The sequence below is a fragment of the Mustelus asterias genome, chromosome 3, assembly GCF_964213995.1.
Source record: "Mustelus asterias chromosome 3, sMusAst1.hap1.1, whole genome shotgun sequence".
Classification (NCBI taxonomy): domain Eukaryota; kingdom Metazoa; phylum Chordata; class Chondrichthyes; order Carcharhiniformes; family Triakidae; genus Mustelus; species Mustelus asterias.
In genome coordinates, this window is record NC_135803.1 from 44,403,399 (window position 1) to 44,420,144 (window position 16,746).

Below are 16,746 nucleotides of genomic sequence, written 5' to 3' on the forward strand. Positions count from 1 at the left end.
CCACCCAGACCGATTGCGCCCTCCCTCCTACACCGATCACATGCAGAGTGGCAGTGGGCCCCCTCCACCCACAGGCCCCCGCCGCATTGGCTCCTCCCACACAGGCCTTACCCCCATTGACCCCTTCCCACAGGCACCATTGGCCCAGTCCACCCACAGGCCCTGCCCTTCACAGGCCCTGCCCCTCCATTGGCCCTGCCCCCTGGCAATGTCTCCACAGGCTCTGCCCCCATTGGTCCTGCCTCTAGCATTGCCCCCCATTTGCCCCATCCCCATTGGCCCCACCCCCTGGCACTGCCCAATGGGCATTGCCCAGGTGCCAGGGTGGCACTGCCAGTCTGGCACTGCCCAAGAGGCTGCTCCGCCTTTCCCTCAGCCTCTCCAGGGAGCCTCAATGGCCTTCAGTTCCACTGGCGACATGAACACGACTGTTCCCCGCGCATGGGGTGCAGGTGTTTTCCTCGCCAGTGAGAACCTCTTCCGGCGAGGCCATAAAGGCAAGCGAACCCGAACTATTGAGCGCCGGGCTTGCTAAACACATGTAGATGACCATTTCCATAAATTTAAATAATGAATCAGCCTCTCGCCCCTTTCCGGCGAGAGGCTGACTGCACTGGAAATCTGGGTGTTGTAAAATTGCGCCGGTTGCAAGAACCGGTGCCACTCGCATTAGTTGCTTTATGCCTGATTTTACGGCATTTTCCCTATGAGTTTTCTGCTTAGCTTAAATGTGTCCAACCCCTTTTTTCAACACTTTTGTAGTATGTTATTCTCGGGGAAACTGAGGGTGGGATTCTCCAATCTCATCCATTATCACTCTGCTGCCAGTGAAAATGGAGAATATGGCACTCAGCCAAAGCTGCATTCACTGTAACAGCACTAAAGAATCACAGCCGTGGACTTGATTGGAGGTTTTCAGACCAAATATTTGACTTGCTTGTTATTGTATTGATTTGTAAGCTCCCATAAGAAAAAGGCTGATTGAAACATTTTAGTCACATGCTCATTAACTTAGTTTCTCCCTGGGTCAGCAAATAATCCTGTTCACTGTCTCCCTACCAGATACCCTCCCTACTTTCCTCTCACTGTGCCTCTCCTGAACCCTTGCTCACAGTAACTAGGCATGTTTCATGAATTAAGAAATCAGGGTGATCTGAAGGGTGGTCTGTGATTCATTATTTGAACATTAGTCTGCAATTTTTTTTGTGTAACATTTTTATTTAGTTGCAATTCAAGCTTCTGGGCATCTGTAAAATATATTTGGGCTGGAAAATAATAACTTCTGTGAAGTAACTTACATGCCGCTCCTCGACCTCTATTTGCAGATTCCCTATTCTGCTCTGACCACCATGTCACTATAGGAGCAGCAAAAGTGGGAGGAGGAGAACCTGTGATTGGTAGAGCTGGAGCAATAGCACCAGACATCCCACACTTGCTGCTCCTCCAGTCAAACTGCATTATATGTGGAGGTGAACTCTCTTGAATTTTACGCCCCAGTCTCTGAGTTTTTGCAGACTATTCATGAGGTTTCCAAGGTGAATTCACCTGCTATCCCATGTATTTTGAACCCTGTGCTAGGCCATTTCAGGGGCAGTTAAGAGTCATCTGCATTTCAATGGGTCTGCAGTCACGAATAGGCCTGACCAGGTAAAGATAGAAGATTTCCTTTCTTAAATGCTTACACACTGTTGGGCTGTTATCTATATCTGACTCACCACACATCATTAAATTTAATGTGGCATGCTCTTTTTTTGATTCTAAGACATATTGCTGCGGAAGCCTACCCTGGACGCACACAATGAAATTCTCTACATTTCTAAATGCTAATCTTTTTATTCCAATCACTATGAAAATTAAAATCCCTCATTTGAAAAAATTGCTGTCCTTGCTGCATACTTGTTGAATCCCTGCATTTATACAATCTAACACTTCAACAGCTGTCACCAGGGGCTTATTCACAACTCTCACTACAGACTAAGTAATGTTCTGTTTCATAATTCTACCTATAAAGTCCCCACTGCCTGCTCACCTCTCATTATGCCCTTGTTTATCATTGAAGTGATTTCATCACAAAGTCTACTCCTTCTCCTCTACCATTTTCCCTATCTTTTTTAGTGCATTTATTTCCCAGTCCTGATTGCCTTGCATGTCTTAGTCAAGGCTAGTGTCACATTCTCCAAGTTGAATTTTCATCTGCAATTTATTTAATTTGTTCCTTATACTCCATGAATTTGTGCAAAGAATACTTACTTCGACCGCACACCCTAACTTCTTCTGCTTTAATTTTTTGTCTCACATTGCTTGTTTCTCTCTCCTGATTTCATTACTTTATGGCTGGAATTCTCAGAAAAAAACTCTAAGCATTGAATTCGCAGGAAAACTGGCGTAATTCATGTTGGTTTGCGCAGTGGCCCCAAACTGTCAGCCTCCTGCTTGCCCTGCAACCCCCACAATGCTGCCACTCCACACCCCAAAAGGGCCTGATCGCAGCTCCCTCAACCATTCCTGGGCCAGCCCTAAACCCCCCGCCCCAGACCGCCCTGATCTCCAGAACCATCCCCCGCCCCCCCGCAGTGCCAATCCCCTCACCACTCCGAAGGCAGAACCCCCCCTCCCAGCCCGCCCAGATCACTGCCCTCCCTCCTGCCCCCATCGATCCCAATGTAGAGTAGCATTAGGACCCCCCCCACCCCTACCGATCACCCCACAGGCCCAGCCCTCATATGCCCTGCCCCCTTGGCACTGCCCCATGCCCAATGGGCAGTGCCAAAGTACTCCCAGGGCATTGGCACTTTGCCCCTTGGGCAGTGCCAGGGGGCCAGGCTGGCACTGCCAGGGTGCCTATGCCCAGGGGGCACCAAACTGCCCGACTCCCTGGGGGACCCCAATTGCCCTTGTTCACTCCAGTGGGGTTGGGCTGCTAACTCCATGAAAGTGGAGAGCCAGTCTAATCCCCGCTGGAGTGAAACATTCCTGGCAGAGCGGGGAGAGGCTAGTGGGCCAGGAGAATTCAGTCCTGGGCCTGCTAATAACATGAAAAATAGATTCAAAAAGATTAAAATAATTTACGTGTCTTCTCGCCCGTTTCCAGTGCAGATCTGATGGCGACGGAAATCCGGCACTGGGAGATGCGCACACAGCGGGAATACTTACGCGAATTCCACGCATGCCTGGCCACGAGATTCTCCCACTCCGCTGCACTAGAAAATTAGCATGGCGGAGTGGGAGAACCGTCCCGATATCTGTGTTTTTTCTTAACCTGCAATGCTTAAAGTTTCTGATTCCGACTCAACTTTCTTCCCATTCATTTGTTTGTAAACTGTTATCTATAATGTACCCCCAGGGTTATCATATGGGTGGCACGGTGGCACTGCTGCCAGGATCCTAGGTTCAATTCCGGCCTCGGGTCACTGTCTGTGTGGAGTTTGCACTTTCTCTGCGTGGGTTTCCTCCGGGTGCTCTGGTTTCCTCCCACAGTCCAAAGATGTGCGGGTTAGAAACATAGAAACATAGAAACCCTACAGTGCAGAAGGAGGCCATTCGGCCCATCGAGTCTGCACCGACCACAATCCCACCCAGGCCCTACCCCCACATATTTACCCACTAATCCCTCTAACCTACGCATCCCAGGACACTAAGGGGCAATTTTAGCATGGCCAATCAACCTAACCTGCACATCTTTGGACTGTGGGAGGAAACCGGAGCACCCGGAGGAAACCCACGCAGACACGAGGAGAATGTTAGGTTGATTGGCCATACCAAATTGACCCTAGTGTCAGTGGTATTAGCAGGGTAAATGCGTGGGGTTACAGGGATAGGGCCTGGGTGGGATTGTGTTCAGTACAGACTCGATGGGCCAAATGGCCTCCTTCTGTACGGTATGGATTCTATGATTCTATAATACCTTTTCCTGTTCTTACCAGTTTAAAGTCTTTGTGACCATTCTATTTGTTCCTTTTCATTAGGCTCTGGTCCTAGCCTGATTCAAACGGAGTCCAACCCATTGCACAGTTCATTGGTACTCGTACCAATGTCCCATCAAATTCAGAATACACACCACACTATCTGAGCTCACAGTTGATTTTCTTGCTGTTATCACTACTTAATAACTAATTCAAAATATTCTTAGAATCATGCAGAATTAGGCCATTCAGAAAACTGTGCCTTACTAGGCCTCTAAAAAAGCTATCCACTTGGTTCCACTTCCCTTCTCTTTCCCCATAGTTTTTTAAAGTATACATTCAATTCTATTTTGAAATGTATTATTGAATCTCCTGTCCCCACCCATTTAGCCAATGCATTGCAGATCATAACTCTCCATGTGAATAAAATTCTCCTCTTCTCTCTTTCCCACTATCTCATTTTTTTTAACCAATTGCCTTATAGTATAATTGTTCATTGCTCCCAAAATGAAATGCTTATGAATACTCTCTTAATGGACCTTTCTTCTTCTGAGGTTCATCTTGTAGTCCCAGTTGCTGTTCTTGGGACTATGGTAAACAATTTCTCTGGTTTTCCACTTGTGGAGAGCAGCAAAACTATCCACATAAAACAGTTACCAAGAATTAACATAGGGAATTCAGAAGAATTTTTTATATCCACAGGGTAATGCAAATATGCAACTTTAAAACGAAGAAACTCGTCATCGATTTCAGGAAAGTTAGTGGAGGACATGCCCCTGTCTATATCAATGGTCATGAAGTGAAGGTAGTCGAGTTTCAAGTTTCTAGGTGTTCAGATCAGCAACAATTTGTCCTGGTCCCTCCACGCCGACGCTATAGTTAGGAAAGCCCACCAACACCTCTACTTTCTCAGAAGACTAAGGAAATTTGGCATGTCCACTATGACTCTCACTAATTTTTACAGATGCACCTTAGAAAGCATTCTTTCCGGAAGTATCCCAGCTTGGAATGCTCCTGCTCTAACTAAGACTGCAAGAAACTGCAAAAGGTTGTGAACATAGCCCAGTCCATCACGCAAACCAGCCTCCCATTCATTGATCCATTCATAGCTGGTTAACAGATAGGCAGCAAAGAGTTGGCATAAATGAGTCTTTTTCTGTGACTAGTGGGGTTCCGTAAGGATATGTGCTCGGACCCCAACTGTTCACATTATATTAATGATTTGTAAGAGGGAACTGAATGATTATCTCCAAATCTGCAGATGATACAAAGTTGGGTGGGAGGATGAGCTGTGAGGGGGATGCAGAGATGCTTCAATTTGATTTGGACAGGATGAGTGGGCATATACATGGCAGATGCAGTATAATGCGGATAAATGTGAGGTTATCCACTTTCAAATTAACCATGATTATACTGAATGGCAGAACAGGCTTGATGGCTGAATGTCTTGTTGTTCCTGTGCCCAATGGCAGTTAACAGGTGGCCATCAATTTTCTGGTTCAAATAATTGAAGAGAAGTACACGAGGGTGTTTGGGTATTTGTTACCCTACCCTAAATGCCCTTGAGAAGGTAGTAGTCAGACATCCTCTTGAACGCTGCAGTCCTTTGTGTTGGTACATCAACTGTGCTGTTAGGAAGGGAGTTCCAGGGAGTTTTGACCCAGCAGGAATGAAGGAGCAGCAATATATTTCCAGTTAGGATGGTGCCTGACCTGAAAGGGAACTTACTGTTGATGGTGTTCCCATGTGCTTGCTACCCTTGGCCTTTTAGGTGGTAGAGGTCGCAGGTTTGACAGGTACTTCTGAAGTTAACTTGACAAATTGCTATAAGTGATAGATACTGCAGCCATGGAAGGGCAGTGGTGGAGGATGTGAATGTTTCAAGTGAACTGCTTTGTCTGGATAGCATTAAGCATTCTGAGTGTTGTTGGTGCTGCACTGTCCAGGCAAGTGGAGAGAATTCCATCATGCTCCTGATTTGTGTCTTTTAGATGGTGGAAAGACCTTGGGCAGTCTAGAGTTGTAATCTCGTAAAAAAAGTACTTGGAATGTATCAATCACATCATTATGAATTATTATTATCATCAAAATGTTTTAATTTCCCAGAAAAATCAACTTGTACTTTCAGGTGAGAATAAGTAGCTTATGCTGCGATCATCAATACAAATAAATTGTTCAGGGTATCCATAATTTCCTGGTCAACCAAAAGTATCCTCATGGGTGAAGACTGTAAAATGTCTTATTGCTTCCTTGACTCTGTTTCCTCTGGATATGCTTATAAAAATCCTTTTCATTTTTCCAACAATCCAAATATTGTCTATTTGTGTGTTTTCCCACCTGAGTTTTTTTGAGATAGTCTTTGTTCTATTCTTAAGCTACTATCTGGCACTAAACCTGAAGATTTAATACTTGAAGAATGTCTTATTTTATACCCGTATTCCTTGTATTACCTCCTTTTCAGCGAACAGGTTTTCTTATGTCTTATTGCATTTCTTAACCAGTAATATAAATTTATAACTCTATTGTGATTTTAAAGGTACATCACTTCTTCTTTCTCGAATCACCTATAATACTTTAAATTTCTATATCATAAACCTTGTCACCAGCAGATGGCTCCAGATTATTGACTTCATTCATAAAGCTCCCAACATTAATGTTCATTATTTTAAGACATTTAATGATGTATTCCAGTCTGGCTCCAAGTGCAGATTCCTCTTTTCCCCCAAATTCATTTCTTAAACTTGAATCTTTGTTATGCTCTCCTTATTCATAGTTAACCCTCTTTGCCAGAGTTTATTATTGTCTCCTTTCAATCACCTCCTTTCAATGCTAAAAATCCCAAGATTTTTCCAGCTTGTATGCAGTATATAGAAAATCAGTATTCTATTTTATCTGTATACTGCTTCCATGTCCTTCCATTGCCTGATTTATCACACTGCAAACCTGTATTGGATGATCATAAATATCCTCCAATTAAATATTCGGAAGAGTGAAGCCATTGTCTTCGGTCCCTGCCTTAAGCTCCAGTCCTTAGCCAGCTTCATCTTGTCGTGGCCAAAGTCTGAGGCTGAACCATTTGCAACCCTGGAATCCTGTTTGATCCTGAGCTGAGCTTCTGACCTTGCTTCCTCTATTTCAACAAGACTGCCTGCATCCATCTCCATAAAATCACATGTTTACGCTCCTGTCTCAGTTCATCTTTTGCTGAAACCTTCAACCTTACCTTTTTTATTTCTAGATTTAACTATTCCAATGCACAGGGCCAGAATCCCATCATGCACTCCAAGCACATCGGAAATTCTACTGCCCAAATCCTAATTAGTGCCAAGTTTTGTTCACTCATCACTTCCGAGTCCAGCAACATTTTGGTTTTTAAATTCTCTTTGTTGTTTTTAAATCGCTTCATGCCCTTACCCTACCCAATCTGTGTAACTTCCTAAAGCCCTAACACCCCATGAAATTGTTGTGCTCCTCTAATTCTGGCATCTTGCGCATTCCAGTTTTTCTCTGCTGCACCAGTGGTGGCTGCTTCTTCAGTGGTCTTATCCCTAAACTCCAGAATTCCCACCCTAAACCTGTTGCATCTCTATCACTATCACCTCTCCTTTAAAACTTAACTCTTTAACCAAATTTTTGCTCACCTATCTCTTTTTATGGCTTGATGCCAAGGTTTTGTTGACAATGATTCCTGTGAAGCAGCTTTAGGAGGTGTCACTACATTGAAGGTGCTATCCAAATGGAAGCTATTTTTGTTGTTGACACTCTTGTCACCAGAATTGAACAGAGTACTGAACCTAAGTATGACTTTGATTTGTACTCTGCTGCTTGGGAATCTAAATAGAAAAGATTAAGTGGTCATATGTGTGTTATAGAGTCGAGTATTATCAAAAATTACAGTCTTTCATATTTTATAATTAATTGCTAATATAAACTCTGAATATTATTTTGTTTTGTATAGCTTTGTAGTAAAGGAGCTGTTCTGGGAAACCCATTTTATGCATCTTATGAAAAGATTTCAAGTATTGCTAGTTTTATCGAAACTAAGCTTGTAACCTGCTACCTGCGCATGAGAAGACCAGACCTAGCTCTTAATCATGCTCACAGGTAAACTCTATTGGTTGTTATTGATTCATATAATTATTCCTGTCTTGCCATGAAGTTGGAGCTTGAGCTTTATGCAATTTGACTAAGAAGTTTGTCCTTGAAAGAACTGCTGGAACACCTTTATACCTGGGCCTGCAGATAAAATTCTGATTTCCCTAGATTGCCACTATTTTGCATATCTACTCCAAAAGTTGATAATCCAGAATTTCATTGGTGATAATGACCTGGTGCAAACCCTAACAAATTTCCTGAATCCAACCTCATTTACCTTTGAATAGTGGTATTCCTGCAACATTCCATAATTCACCCCTTGGTGAATTGGCAGGGTGTGGGGGCTGGTGGGGGTGTGGGGAGGGGTTGTGGAATGGAATTGTTTACTCGTTTAGGAATCAAATATCCACTGCGGCTTAATGGTGCCTTTCTAATTGGGACCCCGTAGTTGGTACTACCATGTCTACTGAATTTCAGGTGTAATGGTATCTTATATTTAAATTCATCATATCATTGTTATACACACTGCTGGCACTTGAAGTTTCCTCCACATTTCTTATTATCTTGTTGCACTAGTTGGTTGTTGGGTATGAGTGATCAGTGTTGGTTAAACTTTATCATACAAATAATTTTTAATAGTAAAATGCAGAAACTCTGAGACAAGCAGAAATGCATGCTGCTCTTTCACTATGTTATTCACTTTCAAGTTTTCTTCAATGTCAAATAATGCCAGAGAAAGTAATCATATTGAAAACAACACTACTAGAATTTTCTACATTAATTAAGTGAAGAATAAGATTACTGCTTCTGTATCAGTAAATTATGTGACTCCTTCATACTTTATCAGAAGCAGACTTAGTTACAGACTTAGATGAATCCACAATTGGAATCTGTGGGAACACTAATAATTTTTAAATATTTTACAATATGCCAAAACGTACACTGACTTAGTAAAACCCATATATAGTTCATTAGTCAGTTTTGTAACAGGCTAATGCATAATTTTTTGCACTTTTTAAGGAGTATACTCCTGAATCCAATTAACTTCCGTAATCACCTTCGTCAAGCAACAGTCTTTCGTTGTTTGGAACGATATGCTGAAGCTGCAAGGTAAGAGAACTTAGAGAAGTGTGAAACAGTGGTAGGTATTTGAGTAAAGGCTTGAAATAAGTCTAATTTTAATCTAGTATTGAGCAGAATAGAACAAGGTTAAACTTGTCAATATAGCTTTTGATGAAAGAACATTTACATTTTCAGATGGTTTGTATCTGAGGTGCATGTATGGTCAACATTTTGTGATTGCCGTAATTAGAGCCAACAAGAAACTGAATGACATTCTGTTCTGCTCACAGAAACCTCAAAATCACATGTTGCACTTAGTCGATTCTAGTCTTTCCTTGTGCATTTTACAATTGTAAGAAGTCTCACAATACCAGGTTAAAGTCCAACAAGTTTATTTGGCAGCACTAGCTTTCGGAGCCTCAAGCTCCTTCTTCAGGTGAGTGAGGACTTGTGTTCACAAACAGGGCATATAAAGACACAAACTCAATTTACAAGATAATGGTTGGAATGTGAGTCTTTACAGGTAATCAAGTCTTAAAGATACAGACAATGTGAGTGGAGAGAGGGTTAAGCACAGGTTAAAGAGATGGGTATTGTCTCCAGGACAGTTACTGAGATTTTGCAAGCCCAGACAAGTCATGGGGGTTACAGATAGTGTGACATGAACCCAAGATCCCAGTTGAGGCCGTCCTCATGTGTGCAGAACTTGGCTATCAGTTTCTGCTCAGCAATTCTGTGTTGTCGTGTGTCGTGAAGGCCGTCTTGGAGAACGCTTACCCGAAGATCAGAGGCTGAATGCCCGTGACTGCTGAAGTGTTCCCCGACTGGAAGGGAACACTCTTGCCTGGTAATTGTTGAGCGGTGTTCATTCATTCATTGTCGTAGAATCTGCATGGTCTCCCCAATGTACCATGCCTCGGGACATCCTTTCCTGCAGTGTATCAGGTAGACAATGTTGGCCGAGTCGCAAGAGTATGTACCGTGTACATGGTGGATGGTGTTCTCACGTGAGATGATGGCATCCGTGTCGATGTTCCGGCACGTCTTGCAGGGTTGTGTGATGTCGTGGTCACTGTTCCCCTGAAGGCTGGGTAGTTTGCTGCGGACAATGGTCTGTTTGAGGTTGTGCGGTTGTTTGAAGGCAAGAAGTGGGGGTGTGGGGATGACCTTGGCGAGATGTTCGTCTTCATTGATGACATGTTGAAGGCTCCGGAGAAGATGTCGTAGCTTCTCCGCTCCGGGGAAGTACTGGATGACGAAGGGTACTCTGTCCGCCGTGTCCCGTGCTTGTCTTCTGAGGAGGTCGGTGCGGTTTTTCACTGTGGCACATCGGAACTGTCGATCGATGAGTCGAACGCCATATCCTGTTCTTATGAGGGCATCTTTCAGCATCTGGAGGTGTCTGTTGCGATCCTCCTCATCTGAGCAGTTCCTGTGTATACAGAAGGCTTGTTCGTAGGGGATGGCTTCTTTAACGTGTTTAGGATGGAAGCTGGCGAAATGAGCATCGTGAGGCTATCCGTGGGGTTGCGGTAAAGTGAAGTGCTGAGGTGACTGTCCTTGATAGAGATGCGTGTGTCCAAGAATGCAACCGATTCCGGAGAGTAGTCCATGGTGAGTCTGATGGTGGCATGGAACTTGTTGATGTCATCATATAGTTGTTTCAATGATTGTTCTTCCAAAGGAAGAAAATGTCATCGATGTATCTAGTGTATAGCATCGGTTGAAGGTCCTGTGTGGTGAAGAGGTCTTGTTCGAACCTGTGCATGAAGATGTTGGCATATTGAGGTGCGAATTTGGTCCCCATGGCTGTTGTGTGTGTCTGGATGAGGAACTGGTTGTTGAAGGTGAAGACACTGTGGTCCAGGATGAAGCGGATGAGTTGTAGAATTGCAACTGGAAATTGGCAGCTGTCGGCGTTGAGTACTGAGGCAGTTGCAGCAATGCCGTTGTCGTGGGGGATGCTGGTGTAGAGTGCCGAGACATCCATTGACATCTGGACTCATGGTGAACAATCATTGAAACGACTATATGATGACATCAACAAGTTCCATGCCACCATCAGACTCACCATGGACTACTCTCCGGAATCGGTTGCATTCTTGGACACATGCATCTCCATCAAGAACAGTCACCTTAGCATTTCATTTTACCACAAGCCCACGGAAACCTCACGATGCTCCACTTCTCCAGCTTCCACCCTAAACACGTTAAAGAAGCCATCCCCTACGGACAAGCCCTCCGTATATACAGGATCAGCTCAGATGAGGAGATTCACAACAGACACCTACAGACGCTGAAAGATGCCCTCATAAGAACAGGATATGGCGTTTGACTCATCGATCAACAGTTCTGCCGTGCCACAGCGAAAAACTGCACCGACCTCCTCAAAAGACAAACACAGGACACAGCGGACAGAGTACCCTTCGTCGTCCAGTACTTCCCTGAAGTGGAGAAGTACGACATTTTCTCCGGAGCCTTCAACATGTCATCGATGAAGACGAACATCTTGCCAAGGCCATCCCCACACCCCCACTTCTTGCCTTCAAACAACCGCACAACCTCAAACAGACCATTGTCCGCAGCAAACTACCCAGCCTTCAGGAGAACAGTGACCACGACATCACACAACCCTGCCACAGCAACCTCTGCAAGACGTGCTGGATCATCGACACAGATGCCATCATCTCACGTGAGAACACCATCCACCAGGTGCATGGTACGTACTCTTGTGACTTGGCCAACATTGTCTACCTGATACGCTGCAGGAAAGGATGTCCCGAGGCATGGTACATTGGAGAGACCATGCAGACGTTACGACAATGAATGAATGAACACCGCTCAACAATCACCAGGCAGGAGTGTTCCCTTCCAGTCGGGGAACACTTCAGCAATCACGGGCATTCAGCCTCTGACCTTCAGGTAAGCGTTCTCCATGGCGGCCTTCATGACACACGACAACGCAGAATTGCTGAGCAGAAATTGATCGCCAAGTTCCGTACACATGAGGACGGCCTCAACCGGGATCTTGGGTTCATGTCACACTATCTGTAACCCCCACGACTTGCCTGGGCTTGCAAAATCTCACTAACTGTCCTAGCTGGAGACAATACCCATCTCTTTAACCGGTGCTTAACCCTCTCTCCACTCACATTGTCTGTACCTTTAAGACTTGATTACCTGTAAAGACTCGCATTCCAACCATTATCTTGTAAATTGAGTTTGTGTCTTTATATGTCCTGTTTGTGAACACAAGTCCCTCACTCACCTGAAGAAGGAGCTTGAGGCTCCGAAAGCTAATACTGCCAAATAAACCTGTTGGACTTTAACCTGGTGTTGTGAGACTTCTTGCTGTGCTTACCCCAGTCCAACGCCGGCGTCTCCACATCATTTTAGAATTGACATTTGTCCTCATCATTTTCTAACACCGGTCCTTTTGACTCAAATTAAGCTTCACTTTTTTTGCAGATTCACAAATTGCAATTAAACATCTGTTGATACAACTTTAATTATACTAAATGCACTAAATGTAATGAATTTATTCAATGTTTTAATAAATCACAAACATTTATTTTCACTTTTCATCTTGGCACTGGTTTCCTCAGTTGTGACGTTGTAAGATGCAGGGTGGGATTCTCCCAAAAATATTCTAAGTGTCGAATTCATGTTAAAGCCGGAATAAATCCCATTGGTTTTTTTCAACGGGATTTTCAAAATGAATCTGTTTACATTTTTAGTGCTAATATAATTTCAAAAAGCTAGTGAACATTGTTATAAAGCCATGATTTATACTGAAAATTACTTTATTCAGTTATTGGGATGAAACCACTGGCTGAATTTTTAGAAGACTGAACAAAAGGTATTTTAAAAAAATAATTTAAACAGCAGCTTCTAAGGTGGCTGAATATTTGCATTACCACCCAGGCCCCAGTGTCTAGAAGAAATATCAGAGGAATGTGAACTATTCATTGCATTCGCAAAACAAAGAAACACTGTGCACTGCTGGAGAGGCCGGCAGCAAAGTGCTGAATGGGCCACTGCACATTCGCTGATCCGTCAGAGTGCTGCCAACCCAGTGACCCCGCATTGCTTGCTCTGCATCCCCCCCCACCCAATCGCTGGTCTCCCGAACATGTCCGGGCCAATCTCCACCACTCCCCCTGGCCAGCTTCGACCTCCACCCCCCCACCCCCGCAGTCCCAATCTCCTGGGGGCTGTTGTAAACCCCATTGGAGTGCAACACTCCTGGTGGGAGTGAGGGAGGTGGAAGAGGCTAGTGGGCCTGGAGATTTGAGTCCCGGGCCTGCTAATAAGGTGCAAATTCTAATTGAAATAAATTATACAGCTCCATGCTGATTTTTTGCGCAGAGCTGATGGCGCCAGAAATCCAGCACCTGGAGACTCTCAGAAGCCATGTCGCCCTGGAGAGAGCTCACTACATGGTCTCTGCTTGAGCTTCCCGGCCCACTGCGCTGCGAGCTGAGAGAATCGCCCCCCCTGCTGTGTGTGGGGAAAATCCCAACTTGTTTTAACGTCAGTGGGAATTTTGTTTGGTTTTTGGTTATATTTCTGTGATTTTTCACAGAAAGGAGCAGTTGGTATATGGGAGAAGAAAGAGAAAAAATTGCCCGTATTTTGGTCCTTGGAAGGGGCTGGTTCTCTTTTCAAATCTCATTTGACCGCAACTGGTTTAAAAAAACGCGCTTACTAATTCAGTGAATGTTTAACTGTCTAAGTACTGTGACTTTAAAAGCCACAGACAGGTTTCCTTGCAAGTTTATTAAAAGGAAAGAAAATAGTATTTATTGTACTTTATACCTATCCAAATGGAAATAATAAAAATGCTCCAAGTTTCATATACATATGCATTCAACAGATCACATATGCGTACACAAGTAAGTTACAAAGTAGGAGGACAGGCTATGTAGTTTGGAGGTTCAGCAAAGTTAGTTGTATATGGATTCGGTAGATGGATGCCTTGGACAATTTCAGACTGGGTTCAACTAGTTTTACAAGTTCTGCAACGGGATGATTTAAAGATGTGAACGGATGATTTTTTTCTTTGTTTTGCGAATGCAATGAATAGTTCACATTCCCCTGATAATTCTTCTAGACGGCTTGACACTGGGGCCTGGGTGGTAATGCAAATATTCAGCCACCTTAGAAGCTGCTGTTTAAGTTATTTTTTTAAATACCTTTTGTTCAGTCTTCTAAAAATTCAGCCAGTGGTTTCATCCCAATAACTGAATAAAGTAATTTTCAGTATAAGGCACGGCTTTATAACAATGTTCACTAGCTTTTTGAAATTATATTAGCACTAAAAATGTAAACTATTGATGGTATTGCCAATGCACAACAGCAATTTAGGTTAAATATAATCAAGTCGATCCATGAAATAGAAATCATAATGACACTTTCAAGCACTGGTATGGTCACTATACTTACAAAATAAATGCAGGTAAAGAAAACAATCCAAAACAGGGTAACAAAGATAATTCTGTTTTGCATACCTTTGAACTGTTAAGAGATGTAAAATAAGCAAATCTATCTGTGGGGGATGGGGGGGATTAACAGTAGACAGGCATTTTCACTAGAAATACAGCATTTGGTCTGAAGTGGTTTCACTATTGAATAATGCTGCATTTTCAAGTGTAAGCTAAATCCAGTTAGATCCCAATAAGGGAGAGAATTCTCACTTTGCTTCACTTCGGACTCACTTTGAAATTTCACATTTCATTTACACAACTTGCAAAGGTTGTTAACCCTGAAGCAAATTTTGAAGATAGGGTCATTTTTATATTCAGACAGGCCGCTATCCATGAAATTTAGCTTTTGACTTTTTCAGCTTATGATGAAAGATTGGAACAGTGTTTTGTTGCTGTGAGGTGGCACCTTTAAGTCCCTTATTAGCCAAAAGATTTATTTGTTCACAATTCACACAGAATATTTGGGCAGCTGTCTTAAGTTATTTTTTATATCCCTTTAATTTTGGGGCCTACAAGAGGCCCAACCAGAAGTCACGTTTGATGCTGTTTTGGTAAAATTCTCAAAGTATTATGAGAACAATTGGAGAGAAGTTCCTGAACTGCTGCCAAGCCAAGGTCCATGCAAGCTTAATTTTGGTGCAAAGCTAAAACTACTTGCAGCATCATTAAACTTGTTCTGTGAGTTTACTATAAGAGACTAAAAGTTAGTTCTTAAAAAATGAGTGCATACTGGTATTTTGTGAATGATTAGCATTGGGTCACAACATGATAAGCTGAAAAAGTCAAAAGCTAAATTTCATGATTAGAAGGATGTGTGTTTGTGCCAGGGTTAGAGAACAGGATGAGAAATTCCATTATCATGTTTGTTCAAACACCATGGCCGGGTTTTTCTCTGCCTGCTGCACTGCTCGCGTAGTGCAGCGGGCTGGGAGACAATAGCCTTTCACGAGTCTCGCAGCCACTTTTTTTAGATTTTTAAATTACAATTTCCATATGATTAGCAGGCGCAGGACGGTATTCTCCGAGCTCACTAGCACCTCCCCCCTGCCGGGAGTGGTTCCTACCAGTGAGGTTTACAACTGTTCCCCACTAATGGGAAACAGGCGGACTCACCCTGCTGGTGGGGACAGAGGCCATTGACACACCCCTGGGTGGTCAGGGACAAGGTGGGGATGCCCCTTGGGTAGTGCCAGCTTGGCACCCTGACACTGTGCAAGGGGCATATTGGCACTGCCCACCAGGCACCGGGCAGTGCCAAGGGGGTGGGGTGGGGTGGGGTCAGAGGAAATGGAGCATGCTGGGGGGTGGGGTGAAGCCTATTCTGGGGTGTTTGGGGGTTGGAGGTGAAACCTGCTGCCACTCAGCAAGTGGCATCGGTTGGAGAGGGAGGAAGGAGACGATCGGGGCTTGCCATCGATGGGGGGGGGGGGGAGGGGGTTGGGCCTGGTCATCGGGGTGGGGAGTGTCGGGCTGGACATCGGGGTGGATCAGACCTGGTCATCATGGGGGCATTGGGGCTGGCCATTGAGGGGGAGATTGGGGCTGGCCCGGGACTGTCTGTTAGGCCAGCAATCGGTTGGGGGTGGATCAGGAAGGCCAGCGATCAGGGGGTTCCGGGGAAGGCCAGTGATCGGAGGCCAGCAATCAAGAGGCTGGCAATGGGGGGGGGGGTGCAGTGCACATGCGCCGATCTTCTCACTGACAGATTGGCACATGCGCAGTACCCGCTCAACACTATGCTGCTGGCCTCCTGGGCGGGAATAGGCTCCACCCACCACTTTTTGACATGAATCTCTCAGAGGCACTCTGCATTGCACAGAGTGTCGGAGATTCATTGTGGTAAGTACACCCAAAAGACAGGCAGGAATTTCTCCCGCTTTTCCACCCGTTGGGCATTTAGTTTTGTTTTGGGAGGCCCATCACCTTCAATACATTTTCCTGTAAATTTCACTGTAGCAGTGTCCTTTTTTGTGTATTAACGGGCCTACGAAACCCACAATGTGGCCGGCTGGAAGTTCATGCACATTTCCATCACGATGTGCCATCTTAGTGAAGGAAAAAAATAGGCATTCAAGACATGTCTGAAACAAGCGTTTGGCCTTTGCATATACAGTTAAGGTGCTTAATGCTTGTTTTAGAGCTCCACTGCCAGATTGGTTTGCCCTGAGCTGCTGATGATGGCACGGCTGTGCTAAGTAAAA

General features: G+C 44.3%; 1 protein-coding gene across 1 annotated transcript in view; it reads left to right on the forward strand.

The window, feature by feature from the left end:
• The window catches only part of LOC144491803 (spermatogenesis-associated protein 16-like), a 136,217-nt gene that overhangs the window by 14,588 nt on the left and 104,883 nt on the right, over window positions 1–16,746 (forward strand). The window contains exons 4-5 of the mRNA XM_078210099.1: window positions 7,861–8,006; window positions 9,018–9,107. Coding sequence (XP_078066225.1) covers window positions 7,861–8,006; window positions 9,018–9,107 — 236 coding nt within the window. The remainder of the gene's footprint in view (window positions 1–7,860; window positions 8,007–9,017; window positions 9,108–16,746) is intronic.